The 15,770-nt window shown below is 40.1% G+C and overlaps 2 protein-coding genes across 2 annotated transcripts in view; one reads left to right on the plus strand and one right to left on the minus strand.

Moving 5' to 3' along the window:
• Nucleotides 1-10,485, minus strand: part of LOC124786628 (eukaryotic translation initiation factor 1A, X-chromosomal) — a 34,669-nt gene extending 24,184 nt beyond the window's left edge. The window contains exon 1 of the mRNA XM_047254279.1: nt 10,330-10,485. Within this exon, the coding sequence (XP_047110235.1) occupies nt 10,330-10,345 (16 nt within the window). The 5' untranslated portion in view covers nt 10,346-10,485. The remainder of the gene's footprint in view (nt 1-10,329) is intronic.
• Nucleotides 10,486-10,670: 185 nt separating this feature from the next.
• The window catches only part of LOC124786644 (intraflagellar transport protein 88 homolog), a 100,952-nt gene continuing 95,852 nt past the window's right edge, over nt 10,671-15,770 (plus strand). The window contains exon 1 of the mRNA XM_047254281.1: nt 10,671-10,818. The gene's annotated coding sequence lies outside the window, so the exon portion shown is untranslated. The remainder of the gene's footprint in view (nt 10,819-15,770) is intronic.

Consider the following 15,770-nt stretch of genomic DNA (forward strand, 5'->3'; position numbering starts at 1 on the left):
GGAGTAGACAACATTCCACTAGAACTACTGACAGCCCTGGGAGAGCCAGGTCTAACAACACTCTACCATCTAGTGAGCAAGATGTATGAGACAGGCGAAATACCCTCAGACTTCAAGAAGAATATAATAATTCCAATCCCGAAGAAAGCAGGTGTTGACAGATGTGAAAATTACCAAACTATCAGTTTAATAAGCCACGGCTGCAAAATACTAACACAAATTCTTTACAGATGAATGGAAAAACTGGTAAAAGCCGACCTCGAGGAAGAACAATTTGGATTCGTAAAAATGTTGGAACATGTGAGGCAATATTGACCCTACGACGTATCTTAGAAAATAGATTAAAGAAAGGCAAACTTACGTTTCTAGCATTTGTAGACTTAGAGAAAGCTTTTGACAATGTTAACTGGAATACACTCCCGTGTATAAAACCATAACCATTCAAAGGACTGATAAGATTTACAGTTCCGAGGGAAAATATACTGTCAGTTAACTGGGAAAAAGTATGTTTTCACCCACGATAAAGGGTATTTATAACCGGCAAATCCAGGAATTTTTTTCCCTTGTCCGCGTATACACCCTGCTATATGAAAAGAATAATGTTTATAAGGAAAAATCATGGACAACAACAGCAAGATTGCTTCAAAATAATTCATTCGTACCACACCAAGGAATAATCAAGATTTACATGAGCAACTTGCATGCGCAACACTGAAACAAAAACGATCCCTGTAAAAACTGCACAACAAGCTACCTACACAAAAACTATGGCAATATCTAGCTTGCATAAATTCAAAACTGCAGTGTGTGACTGCTTGCTGCAGAATTGCTACTACGGTGTTGTTGACTTTTTATCTACTATATAAACATGTGAAAAAAATTAAATAGTTTATACAATTAAGGCCAAAATAAGAAATGTGTAGTTTTAGGGCACAAAACTGCTACGGTCATAAGTGCCCATTCTGTGGTTTAGTGAAGGGTATAAGCCGAACTTTAAATTGGCAGCAGTGGGATCGAAACTCTCAAAGGAGGGAAACTTGAAACAAAAGGGAATCCAAGGGAACTGCTATTTGGGGGAGGGGGTTCCCCGAAAAAGAGCTTGAAATGACCGAGTCATCTCACTGACACTAATAAACTCACGGATGCAATCGGCTGAGCGTGTGCAGTCTGCTAAAAGGGACGGTAGATCAGGCAACAGCCATAAACAGGTGAGTAGCGGATTAAAATAGGGGCACTGAAGTAAAAGTGTCTCACTGTCCATGGTTGAGAGCAGTGGGGACAAAGCGGGGGAGGATGGATCGCCACCTAAAAGATGTCAATGGCTAAAAAGACAGTGCCCTATCCGGAGTCTAGTTACAATTACCTCCTCCCAACAACGAAGCCGAGAAGAAGAGGTCCAAGTACTGGGAGGTGGTTTTACGCCCTGTAATTTATTATCGGGAAGTGTAGGCCAATGAGTGTGCCATAAAAGAGCAACACGGCGACATAAAAAGCTCTGTAGATCGGCAAAGGGAACCATGCAAACAGCGGGACAAGGAAGAGAAACTGCAGCCTTTGCCGCTGTATCAGCTGCCTCGTTTCCATGGATACTTACGTGCTCTGGGATCGAGATGAATGTCACAGAGACTGCACCCAAGTGGAGCATGTGGAAGCAGTCCTGAATCAGGTGGACCAGAGGGTGGACATGATAAAGAGCTTGGAGGTTGAGAAGAGAGCTCAGGGAATCCAAGCATAGAATTTACTGTAGCCACTTATGGCAACAACTGTATGGACAGCCTGGAAAACAGCATAAAATTCCACAGTACAAACAAAATAACTTCATTTACACGAGTGACCTGACTGTCGATGCTAGGAAACTGATGGTCATCAAATGTTGCCAGAGAGGAGAAAAACGTCCAATCAGCTTGGGAAAACTTCCAGTGTCTAGGGTGCATAGATGGCAGTTGTGAATGTAATCGAAGAACACATGGAAAATGGTCACTCAAGTGTGTATCAGCAAGAGCGAACCACTCAAAGTGCCGAACTGGCTGGAGAGTACAGACAAAAAGGGCCAAATGAGGGAAGGTTGACTTGGAGGCAGACAAAAATGTAGGTTTCCAGTGCTGAGGCAAACACAATCCACTTGGTGGAAGAGGTCAATCAGTAGGGAGCCTCTCTGACAAGGACACAGAAATCCCCAAAGTGTGTGGTGGGCGTTTGAAGTCCCCAACCAGCAAATAGGCGGTGGGAGCTGACCAAGGAGATGAAGGAGATAGGCTCTTGCCATTGGTGTAGGCAATGGACTGTATATGGTACAAAGAGAGAAGATGTATCCAGAAAGGGAAAGACGTACAGCGACAGCTTGGAAGGAACTGGTTCAGGGGATTGAGTGATAATGGATAGTATCATGGAGGAGAATCATAAGGCCTCCATGTACTAATGCACCATGAACAGGGGGGAGATCAAACTGGACAGATGGAAATGAGGAGGACAAAGCGATTATCAGGATGTAGCTTTATTTCCTGAAGACAGAAGATGACCAGGGAGCAGGATCGTACGAGGATCGACAATTCTTCCCAATTGGGGCAAATTCTACGGGTATTCCAATAGATAACTGACATAGGGTGGACAGAAAAAGGAAAAACCTCACCACAGTTGCCATCAACTCAACGACTACAAGAGCCAGCGGCCAACAGCGTGGAACGGCATTCAGCCAAAGGCAAGATTCTGATCCATAGGTTGTTCGGGGGCAGCTCCTGCTCCCAGTGATCGGCTGGTTGATAGGCCTCCAGCGGTGTGTCTTTGCAACACAGAAGACAGCCGAGGGCGACTACCACTGGGTGGCGCTGTAGAAGAGACACGCCGTGGCAGAGAAGGAGAGGAACTTTGTTTCTTATGAGCCTTCTTGGAAGCAGGATGTTGAGATGAGGGAGGAGTTGATGGCTGTGAGGTCTGGGCAAGTAAAAAATCTTTGCAAGTAGGCTTTTTTTTGGATGTCTGGGAGTCCAATTTTGGGGTCCTTGATTTAGCAGGAGCCGATGAAGCCTGAGCCTTAGAGTGAGCAGGTGATAGGCCTAGTGGGGAGGTGGAAAGGGCAATCTTTGGGCTGGCCAATCCGACAAGCATGGCGCTGATGGTGAGAAAGTAAGTCTGCGTGGCTACCTCCTTAGTAGGTTGAGGAGAGGTGAGGATAATGTTATATTTACCCACTGGGAGCACAGTGGGCTTTCTACTGGTGAATAACTTACGAGCAGCAAAGCTAGACACCTTTTCCTTCACTCTGATTTCTTGAATAATTTGTTCATCTTTAAAAACAGGGCAATCTCTAGAGGAAGCAGTGTGGGGGCCCACACAGTTGATGCCATGAGGGGATGGAGGTGAACAATCACCCTCATGGGCATCCCTGCCACATGTAACGCATTTGGCCATATCGGAACACGACTGGCTGGTAGGATTAAATGGCTGACACCGATAGCAATGCGTAGTGTTGGAGGTTTAAGGGCAAACTGAAATGATCTCATACCCCACTTTAATGTTGGACAGAAGTTGAACTCTGTCAAACATCAAGAAGAGAGTACAGGTTGCTACCAAGTCTTTTTCAACTCTTTTCACGATGCGATGTACGGCCGTTATGCCCTGATCAGACAGGTAATTTTGAATGTCCTCATTGGATAATCCGTTGAGAGATCTTGTATAAACCACCCCCACGCGATGAGTTTAACATACAGTGCGCCTCCACCTGGACAGAGAAGGTGTGTAGCAGTGTAGTTCGAAGCAATGTTTGTGCCTGGAGGGCACTGTCTGTTTCTAGCAACAAGGTGCCATTTTGCAACTGGGAACGAGACTTGACAGGACCTGCAATTGCATCAACATCTTTCTGAATAATTACAGGGTTGACTGTGGAGAAGTCTTGACCTCTGTCAGACCAAGAAACAACTAGGAACTTTGGCACTGACGGAATAATTGTCTGAGGCTGAGACTGATCTAACTTTCTCTTGTCGGCAGAAGTTGAGGAAACCATTGTGAAAGTATTCCCCATGATTACCAGTGTCCCCGATGGTGCGCTCCTTCCTAGTGGGGATCCTCTTCGAAGGCACTCCTGCCTTAGGTAATTGCCCACACCTCCCGAGAAATGGACGGAGGGACCAATCAGCACATTCGGAAGGTACCAGCTCCAGTAATCACCCCTCCCTGGGGCTGGCCTTTACCCTACTTGCCTACTGGGGCGGGGAATTATGTGTTACCCTGTCACTTGCTACGCATGGGAACACGTGGGTCAGTCTTCAGACACGCACAGGTAGGAAAGAAAGTGAAAGGGAGGAACAAAGAATAGGAAAGAAGAGAAGATGTCTCAAACGCCGCAGCAGAGAGGAAGGTAAAGAGGAAGAATCAAAGAAAAGAGAAGGACAAAGTGACAACAGAGACTTTCCAATATAGAGGGAAAAGAAGAGAAACCACGTCTTACAGCCATAAGCTTCCGTCTCTGAGCTTAGGGGAAAGAGGAAGGGAAGGGGCAAGGCAGGGGGATGGGGAGGGGGGGGGGGGGATGGATCGGGAGACAGGGAGGGATGTGGAAAGGGAAGGTATACAGCCCGGAAAGGAAAGAGCTGCACTAGCTCTGGGTCCCGTGTTCGTCACGTATGTATCTACAAGAGAGTTGTGGACCCTCTTGGGTGGGAATTTGTGGACTGTTTTTCCCATGTGTTATGCTTATGTTATTATGTACTGTAAACCACACAACAGTTTCTGTTCAAAATTTATTGCAGTTACTTCATTTGCCCCATATCCCCATATTCCTGCGCAATGTATGATCCACAGGACCAATAAATATAAAATGCAATACAGATCAAAATCAGAACCCAATTTCGTGAACAATTGGGAATATAAAAATAAAAGTTTGCGGAGCTGGAAAATAAAGAAAGGATAGGAGTACAAGATATGTCTAAGAATGAAGGTAAACCAATCCAATATGACAACCCATGTACGAATACAAGTTCAAGCTCAGGAGAATACATAACATACAGAAATAAGTATTTGCTTTAGTCTACAGCTGTGCTTATATTTTGTCTACTGAATTCCAGTTTCAGTACAAGTACAGTCATCATGCCATTGTATGAATAAAACATAACAGTACATGGCTAAAATAATTCTTTAAGAAATATTTACAAAGATATTTGTTTTCTGGGATTATAGCAAACACATGGTACAAAGTGTAACCTTAAAAGATAGGAAGCCCTAAATCTTGGCACACAGTTGTCGAGCTTGCTTCCCAAGTAAGTGTGATGTACACTGCCTTACACAAAAAGTGAAGTGTCTGGAAGAGACTGTCAATGTAGCTTTGTACACGCATACACCATCAGTGGATGACAAATAAACGTAGTTGCTACTGTATGTAACAAACAATAGCAACTCTGGGTTGTAGTATCAACAGTGTAAAAAAAAGACAGATTTCTAATTACCATAAAGATGACAAGTTGCAGACAGGCACAATTAAAAATTCTAGTCCAAGCTGCCAGAGATGAAGCTCGTGTGCCTGTCTGCAACTTAAAAGTGTCCTCTTTACGGTAAGTAGCAATCTATATTTTCCTTACATTGCTGATGTTCTCTGTAGCAGAGTGTAGAAGAGTCACATGAGTGCATTAGTGCTGGTCGTATATAGTTTTGTAACTAGACACTGAATTACCACTGTTAAGGACACAGGTGCCACACACTCATGAGAGAAACTGTTATCAGTACCTGACAAGAGTTTGAAAAGGGCCTGTTTGTGGGTCTCATTTGGCCGGCTTGTCGAACTGCACAATAGCCAGATTTGTGAGGCATTCTTAAGTGACAGTAGCCCAATGTTGGAGGGCAGGAACACACGTCGCCAGGATTGCAGTTGATTACATCTGACCCTCATATGAGGAGATCACCTCATGGGTGCCAAGCACATCATAACCAATTCACATTTATGCCTGCCATCCGACAACAAGTAATGGCTCCCACAAACACTGTGTCACCTCACACCACTGGTTGAAGACTATAGTGGTATGCATAATAGTAGTTGGCTGCACGATGTCACACACACACACACACACACACACACACACACACACACAGACAGACAGAGAGAGAGAGAGAGAGAGAGAGAGAGAGAGAGATGAAGTGTAAATAAACTGCGACCATATGCTAAATCAAATACTTTTTTACCGACTGTGTTGCTTGCTGTTCCAACCAAAAGTATGCAGGGAATATGTAATATACAAAGAGTAAGAGCCAATGGCTAAACTGATTTGCATTTACTCTACTTTAACAGCAGTTTGTGCCACCTTTCTGCTGCACACCATTTAATTAAAAGGGCTGAAATTAAAATCAGGGAGCAGTGCTAAACATTGTCATATTTCCATATGGTACATAAATTGTCAACATGTGTTTCACACAGTCTGTGGAAGGCTAGTTTTAGGTAATCAATTAGAAGTAAGAACAAAAAGGTGATGAATTTGAGTGTTAAAACAAATTCAATATTATTTGTAAATTAGTTATGAATATGCCCATATATAAGAATAGCTTTAAATTGCAACCACCAAAGCTACCATACTTTTTTCTACTTCCCTGCATTGAGGAGTGCTTTGACAGACCAATATGTCGATTAGCTTAAGATCTAAGTTAGGATGGACAGTGACAGTTTGGTTGAGAGTTAGTGAAGACAATACTTTTGATGTTTTGAGAAAAAGCTAATTTACAATCATTAATGAAAAAAAAGTGTAGCTACAGTTGTTTAACAGTTCAAGTAGTAACACAGATGTATATTATGTGATGTGACAGAACTGTTTGTTATGGCGCGCATCTCCTGAACTGTTGGTTTTCTATGTATATTGACATTCTGTGGTTATACTGAAGTCAGAATTTCGAGCAGTTCCTGACTATATTTGCTTTAAAACACATATTTGCTGATCTCTCATTGGAAATTGTTGACATATCCTGTTGTATTATCATCAGATCCCAAAGCTGCCAACTCTTGTTCTAAAAATATGTAAGTAATGACACATGTCACTGTTCTAGACTCTTGTCCAAAATATTTTACATATAATTTAACAGATACATATAAGCACTGAGGACCATGGGAACCAAACAAGTTAGCACTCGCTCAAAAATGAGAGTGTGATCATTAATTAGGCTCTCATGCATCCTTATGACAAGGAAACTACGAACACCACTTTACCAGGCTGAAACACGGTTGTATTCTGAGCATTACTAGGCAAAATGGGACAAAACAGGAAAGGGCAGCTAGAGTTTACAAATTTCTAAACAATCATATTTTAGGACAAAAGCTTGGTACTGTTGTCTTCAACCTATAAAATTATTTAAACAGCATGTTGCTTTACTGAGTATGGTCTTATTGCAAGTGGTGTGGCATAGCATTTCACTGATCCTTCGATTGGCTTAGCTCATCCTGATGGGACCTTGGAATAGTGCAACTTGGCATTTCTCACAAGAAATCATTGACAGCTACGAGAGAAGCAATAGTAGCTTCATCACCGATTTAAGTGGGGCCAAACGAAGCTTTAAAAAAAAAATTATGGGTGTAAGGCGAGCAATGACAAAAGCATTAAACGAAGTTTAGAGCAAAATTTTGCCAACTGGTCTGACAAAAAATTCAAAGTAGTTTTTTTTTTCTTTTTTCTTACAGAAAGCCAGTAAGCTTATGGCAATCATATGGAAGCTGACAAGAGAACAAGCACAAATACTAAATTTGTTTACCAAAATTGTTTCAATGTGGATGATTACAAAAGTTCCCCCTCTCAAACTGCAGTAATGCTGGACTGGCAGTTACTGAAATTACAATATCAGCTAACATTGCTCAAAACTGGAAAGGAATTTTGAGTCAGATGAGTTTCTTCGCAGATCGTGAAAGAACTTGCTTCCCTTCAAGCAGCAGTTTATTATGGGTCACTAGAAGAATGAAGTATGCCACGCAGCCTACAGATCATTGGATTTTCAAAAAGGACTGGCGAATACAATTGCAGAATCGTGGAACTTTTTTTCACTTACACTTTACGTTTCCCTTGGAGAGCAAAAATATCCTCTATAAGGATTGACAGTGATTCCACAAACCAAGAGCTTTCGGAACGTCATATCTGCCATTGGGGCACCATTCTGATACCTGTACACTGACGAAGCAATGACAGAAATAAAAGAACAGTTCAGGAGTGGAGTTAAAAGTCAAGGTGAAAGATGAAGTGGCAGAATTTGGCTACTTTGGAAACAAAATAATGTAGTACTGATGAAGCATGGAGAATAAGAAAGTCCTGAACAGTCAGTTGATTGCCTTTTTACGTTCACACACACTGGTCCTTACATTTCAAACCCTAAAGCACTGTAGGCGATTCCAATTCATGGAATCCTAAAGTAGGAAAATCAAAACAGAAGACAGTAAAAATTTGTGAAAAATATCGGAAATAGAAAAATTCATGAAACCTACAATCACTTTGTATATCTAGTTTTGTTATAAAATGCTTGAACAAAATTAAAACCATCTTCCCCACTAACATAACAGCACTGCCAAAGAGTTATTTTGGCTGTGAAATACCAATATTGCATTACATTTACTCTACATCAACAAACGTTTCAAACATTTACGTGTCAAGGATTTTTTGAGCTTTAGTGTAGATAGGCTTAACTTCATGGTTTCTCACATTTTGCCCAGAAAAATATTGTTGCCTCTGGTTAGGGCCTGTAACTTCCACAAGTATGATGACCAAATAATACCTCGTGCATTTTTTGAAAATTCAGAAAAGGAGTTTTAGAGAAAATAATTTATACATGACTAAAAAATGTCATATCTAATTTTTCTGAATAAATATCATAGTTAAAAAAGTTAAGGCATTAATGCCATTTCCCACGGTTGAGTTTTCACATTTTCAATCATCAAGACAGTTAACACCCTATGATTACTTATTTACAAAATGATTCTGAAGTTTGCAACAATTTCAAATTATTTTAGTTTTCCAAATTAAAGATGAGAAGAAAGCTCAGAAGAGTGTGTGTGTGTGTGTGTGTGTGTGTGTGTGTGTGTGTGTGTGTGAGATCTATGTTGTCTGACAGCAATGCTGCTCCAGTGCCTTTGCAGCTGCACCTTCCTATTTCATACTGGCCTGCCTAAACATTTATTATTTGATTTGAATTCAACAAACTGAAGCCATGGTTTCCACAAAATAGAATAAGACAATATGAATGTCTCAACTGCTGAGGACCATATGACAGTACAAAACAGTGCAGCTAGTCTCCTGTACAGCAGCCATTTACAACAATATAGAACACCACACTATAGAATGCCATTAAAAGGGTGAAATTTAAATGTCTATTATATATGGGCCTAATGATCACAAACGAACATAACAAAATTCTTACACTTTGTTCACATTCAACAATTTCAAAATGTTGGAAAACAACTAGTTAACACGTAATCTGGAAAACAACTAGCTAGTACGTAATCTTTCTCCTTTAACAATTAAATTTAACTCACTCTCGACTATGCCACAGGCCTACGATTTGTGCAGGATGTTTGAGCAATTTTTCCTTCTGGTACTAGGCTATATAAAAATTACAGACTAAGTTTTACAGTCATTTGTAGACCCTGCACGATTTATTCTGAAAATTGGACATATCCGAAGCTAACAATAAAAAATAAGGCTCATTTGTCTGTTTGTAACAGTCTAAAGATTATTAATTTCCATTCTTATAGCTATGTCACTCGAAATTTCAGGAGCCCAGCAATTAATGGCATTAATCAGGAGGCCATAAAGTTTGTATGTTCATTATGATCAGTGTTGGCGATTAACTAATGCCAACTACATGAAATGGTACACAGTAAGCGCGTGAATAGCAGAAAATCTTGTTACTTCAAGTCTCTCTTTATATATTCTCTGAAATAGCAAGGACATTTATCATTTGGCGTCTCTCTCCGATTCAGCAATAATCTAGAGGTGTTATGACAGGCATACACCTTACAACGACGGGTTGTCTCATAAGTGGCAAACCCAACTGTGTAGATATTTTATTCAAGTAAGCGATATAAATCTCTCTTTAACAGTAAACGCAAAGCATTCGTTTGACACACGAAGCTTGTTTAGATGCCCGGAAAAATAGCTTTCACTCATCCTGGTGCATTCGAAATTAAGCCAGAAAGAGTCTGGCTATGAAATTAATGGGCACACAACTGAATTTGCAGACCATAAGTGTGCCAGGAAAGAAATTCAAACAGGAGGCACAACGCACCTATGCAATGGCTGCCATGCTTTCCAAAACATTGAGCTATCACATTAAAACTATTATACTAACGAGCATTAATATTGCATTGCTAACACTCACCCTTATTCTTCGGCATTTCGAAAGCGAGGTGATTTCACCAGAAGTTATCCAGACAAACAGTATAATGCAAATAGACAACGAACCAATTTCACAACCATACCAAACTGCGAAGACACTGCTCTTCGAAGGACCGAAATTAGCAACTTCACCAATGACATGAAATCATTGATACTAATAACAGAATTATTGTAAAAATGAATTAACTATTCTTCAGTTTTTATTTACACGATTATGTACATTAAAACTTTATTTTTTGTAAATAATGTTTTTAATTTGACTCATAAGCAAATGACTCTCGCAGCGCGGCGAATAAGCGTTCCTTATGAACATAAATAGTTGGGGGTGCGATAAATTGTAATAACTTTGTGATCGTAATTTATCTGGATGTTTCAAAATTTATTTTGGAAATAAGTTGTAAGCTTAAGGGAATGCTGTGCCGATTTCAGCAGTGTGGAACAGAGACATATGTATTAACATCGAAATCCGAACGTGAGTCCAAAGAAAATGACACTTGTATAGCACTCCCGTTAATAACAGTAATTCAGAAACAGTTGCACAATATTCTTGGTACAAATTACAAATAAAAACTCATATTTATATGAATGTAAACAGAAGTTATCAGTACCTAATAACAGTGAAGTAGATCCGTTTATTTACTTATGACAAAGTTCAGTATACGTACTTTAACTGTAACTGTAGCTAGCCAGTTACAGCAAACATTCCCAGCAAAATTTGCAAAGGTCGTGAAACTATTGATCAGAATATATTGCAGCCAATATTGTAGTTAAATAAAATAATGAAAAAAGAACGAATGAGAAACATGCAGAAAAATACTCTCACTTCATAATTTGGTAAGAATTTGGCTGTAATCTCCCAAATCAAAAATTCTCAGGACATTGACTGTTGAAACAATATTCGCGGTACCGTGAACGTTTATTCCGTCAAAAGAGCCTATAGGTAGCAAATTTAAAGATTTAGATATGAAGAAGTTTGTTACCTAAGCCATACTTCCTTTGACAGTACGCCTATATGAGCAGAACACCTAGATGAAATATTTAAGTTGTAACTATTTACCCACACTTTGTTTCGTCGCCACATGATGATGAATTAAAACAGAATAACAGTATATAATTTTAATATATGCAAGCACACGACAAATGAAGATTATGCTCCCAGGATGATACATATGCATGGGATATACATACTGATAAATAACACAGGGAAATGAGTAAAAACTTACATACTACTACAATGTGCTCAGTGTTGTCATAACACTATCACTCTTCAAATGTAGCAGTAATGCAGTAAAACTAATTCGCATTTAACAAATGAATGTGCAGTATATTTTTAGGTCTTGAGCTTGGTTACCCATTAACTTATTAATTCAAATTTGTGATTTGAGAAGGTTTTAAGAAATGGAATACGGCAACTTATGCTAGTTTGGATATTCATCAACAGATAATGGAAGCAGTCTTAATATGTTGACTGTTGCTCGCCTAGTTATGGATGTTTCACTGCAAGTCGGTGGCTTCGGACATGAGGCTATGCTGTGGCTGTTGGTGGGCCAAGTGGCCTCGTAGAACTCAGCAAGTTAAGAGTAGTATGATTTAAGCAGCAATTATCCCGGTGGTGACTGCTTTAAAGTTCTTGTCACTTATCCTTGAATGCTCATGAATGGTTGATACCGAGGTCAGTTCAGACTGACTTTAGAAGTATCCTTGAATGCATGGACTGTCAGCAGTTTGTTTCTCTCATAGAAATGTTGAAGTATCTAAACTCACAGAAGATTGTATGAGAGTGACGTCCATCACATAGAAATAGGCCTATTTGTAAAATCTCAAAGACTAGGCCTAGTGTCTCAAAAAGTTTAAGGTTGTCCTGCAACTATATATTTATATTCATTGTGGCTCCTGATAAATTGACTGCATCAATTATTTATAGAAAAATTGTATTGATAGTTACAACTATAGTCAAATAAAGATAGAAAATCTTTGGATTTATTGAAAGCTCCTATGTCACTTTGCCAACTCACAACTAGACTGTCACCTTTCCACCTAACCTAGACCTCAGGTTACACTCTAGATTAGTCTGCACCACAACCTGCACACAAAAAGTATTTTCTGCATGCAGTTCTCATTCTGTTTGTGCACATAGTATGTCACACACCACATCACTGTTATGTCACAGGATTAAGACATCATATAGTATCAGTAGGTTCAGTTAACTCAGATCCATCACTTTCCAAGAAATACCAAATACAGATCCCTCCATTTCTTACTGACTGATTTGTAGATTTTTTTTTTTCATATTTAGTTTTTTTTAATGATAGTACAATGTTGACTGCTTTATATGAGTTACCCTCCTGTCCACAACTGATGTATTGTAGTATCAGAACGGCAGGCATATGCCTTTTGTTTGCATTTTATGATGTGTTATAAAAGTTTGCTGATCAGACAAGTTACTTATACAATGTGAAACTCTCCACTATAGTTTTTGCCTCAAGAATGAAACTTATTCTTTGTGCTTCCTCACACCCGAACTTCTTGCTTTGACACACACACACACACACACACTCTCTCTCTCTCTCTCTCTCTCTCTCTCTCTCTCTCTCTCTCTCTGTCTGTCTCCATTCAGAGACATGAAGATGTTTCTTGAAGTTTACTTTCCCTTTTATTCCCATCTACATAAATTACCTTCAAGTTAAGTGTTTTAGAATTTAGAAATGTTACTGTATTATAAATAATTCAGGATTAAAGAAGGCCATTCACCGGATAACAGAAGTATTGAGTCTTCGACAAGCACAGACAGAACTTTCTGTGTGCCTGTCGATGACTCAGTGCTTCAGCTATTTGGTGAGGGGTCTTCTTTACTCCTAAATCATTTAAGTTTTACCAGAGACTGGTATACCACCCATCTGCTTTGACCAATGATGTCATCACAATGCCAAAAACCACTGTTTTGAGCATATTCAAAACAGCTGCCAAAACATTGATCGTAACACTTGCAAAAATATAGATAGCACACAAACCAGTTCAGTGACTAAATTCAATGAAATTAGTGGGACAACTGCAAAAAATGGGAGGGTTTTGGGTGGGGACAAACCAAGAATTCAATAATAAAAACAAAAACATCATTCTAGATGCAGCATTCTGCAAAAAACAAAACACTCCAAAGTGCCAAAAAATAAAACCCAAAAAACGTTACAAAACATACCATAAGATCACAGCATCCGAAACTCCACTTAACATAAAGCTCAACCATACACTAGGATTCAATTTTCTGCCTATGTTTTACCTTCAGTATACCTGTATGTGGAACACAGCTACTGTTACATCTAATAATAAACAGCAATTTTAAACTTGTTTGAAGTATTTGTTGCCACCCCCCCCCCCCCCCCACACACACACACAACTACAAAAGGTACACTATGTGATCATAAGTATCCGGACACCCCCAAAAACATACGTTTTTCATATTAGGTGCCTTGTGCTGCCACCTACTGCCAGGTACTCCATATCAGCGACCTCAGTAGTCATTAGACATCGTGAGAGAGCAGAATGGGGCACAGACTTCGAATGTGGTGAGGTGACTGGGTGTCACTTGTGTCATATTTCATACGTGAGATTTCCACACTCCTAAACATCCCTAGGGCCACTGTTTCTGATGTGATAGTGAAGTGGAAATGTGAAGGGACATGTACAGCACAAAAGCATACAGGCCGACCTCGTCTGTTGACTGACAGAGACAGTTGACAGTTGAAGAGGGTCATAATGTGTAATAGGCAGACATCTATTCAGACCATAACACAGCAATTCCAAACTGTATCAGGATCCACTGCAAGTACTATGACAGTTAAACGGGAGGTGAGAAAACTTGGACTTCATGGTCGAGCAGCTGCTCCTTAACCACACATCACGCCGGTAAATGCCAAATGATGCCTCACTTAGCGTAAGGAGTGTAAACATTGGATGATTGAACAGTGGAAAAATGTTGTGTGGAGTGGCAAATCACGGTATACAATGTAGCGATCCGATGATAGGGTGTGGATATGGTGAATGCCCGGTGAACTTCATCTGCCAGCATGTGTAGTGCCAACATAAAATTCAGAGGCGGTGATGTTATGATGTGGTCGTGTTTTTCATGGAGGGAGCTTGCACCCCTTGTTGTTTTGACTTACTTGACTTAATTCCTTTGGCACCTATGGGGGCATAGGGCATCCAGGAGAACCCACCATCCGTCTCTGTCTTAGGCCATTTGCCTCAATTCTGCCCAGGTCTTGCCAACTCTTTTTGCTTCCCCTTCCACTGTCCTCTAACATGTGCCCCTGGGTATTCCTCTCTTCCTTGTTCCCTGGGGATTCCATTCAAATACCTTTTTCTCGATAGCTCCATCTGGTTTTCTCAAGGTGTTCCCCAACCAACCCCACTTTCTCTCTCATATCTGGTCTTTTGTAGGTATCTGGTTTGTTATTCACCAGAGCTCCTCATTACATATTTTTTCTGGCCACCAGATATTCATGTGCGTCAAAGACATCTATTTATGAAGCTTTGTAACTGGGATGTTATCTTTTTATCCATTTTCCAGCTTTCACTGGTATACAGAAGGACAGCCTTCACATTTGTATTAAAAAATACAGATTTTTGCTTTGTATGTGATATTTCTATTTTTCCATATTGGATACTTCTGTTGTATGAAGGCAGCATTTGACTTTTTACTGTGGTTTTTCATGCTATCTCCAGCTCCACCATCTCCTGTCACTATACTACCCAGATACAGGAATGAGTTGACAGTCTCCACCTGCTGCTCCCCTATTAACAGTGGCACCTCCATGTTCCCTGAATTTACTCTCATTTCCTTTGTTTTGCCTGTATTCATCGTGAGGCCAGCAGTCTCTGCTTCTTCTTTCAGTAAGTTTAATTTAGCTTGCATATCAGTCAGCCTTTGAGCTAATAAAACTATGTCGTCTGCAAAATCCAAATCCTCCAGATGTTCATGGATCCTCCACTGGATTCCTCATTTCCTGCCTGCTGTGATTCTTCCATAACTGAGTCTAGAACAAGTAGAAAAAGTGTTGGTGAAAAAATGCATCCCTGCCGGACTCCAGTTGTTAATTTTATGGGCTCTGTCATATATCCCTTGTGGAGTATGCAACATTTGTAGCCATAATATAGATCTTCTGTGGTATGCCATACTTCTGCAACACGTGCCAGAGCACTTTATGTTTCACGGACTCGAAGGCCTTTTGAAAATCAATGGTTGCTTGGAATTCTTTGCTTTGCTCTAAAATGATCCTAAGAGTGTTGATAAGATCAACACAACTGCGTTGTGCCCTAAAACCAGCCTCTTCTTTACGCAGTCACTTTTCAAGAGACACTTTAATTCTGTTAAAAATAATTCTGGTGAGGAACTTACTGGGCACTGACAACAATGTAATACCATGC

This window comes from Schistocerca piceifrons, chromosome 1 (genome assembly GCF_021461385.2).
Source record: "Schistocerca piceifrons isolate TAMUIC-IGC-003096 chromosome 1, iqSchPice1.1, whole genome shotgun sequence".
Lineage (NCBI taxonomy): Eukaryota > Metazoa > Arthropoda > Insecta > Orthoptera > Acrididae > Schistocerca > Schistocerca piceifrons.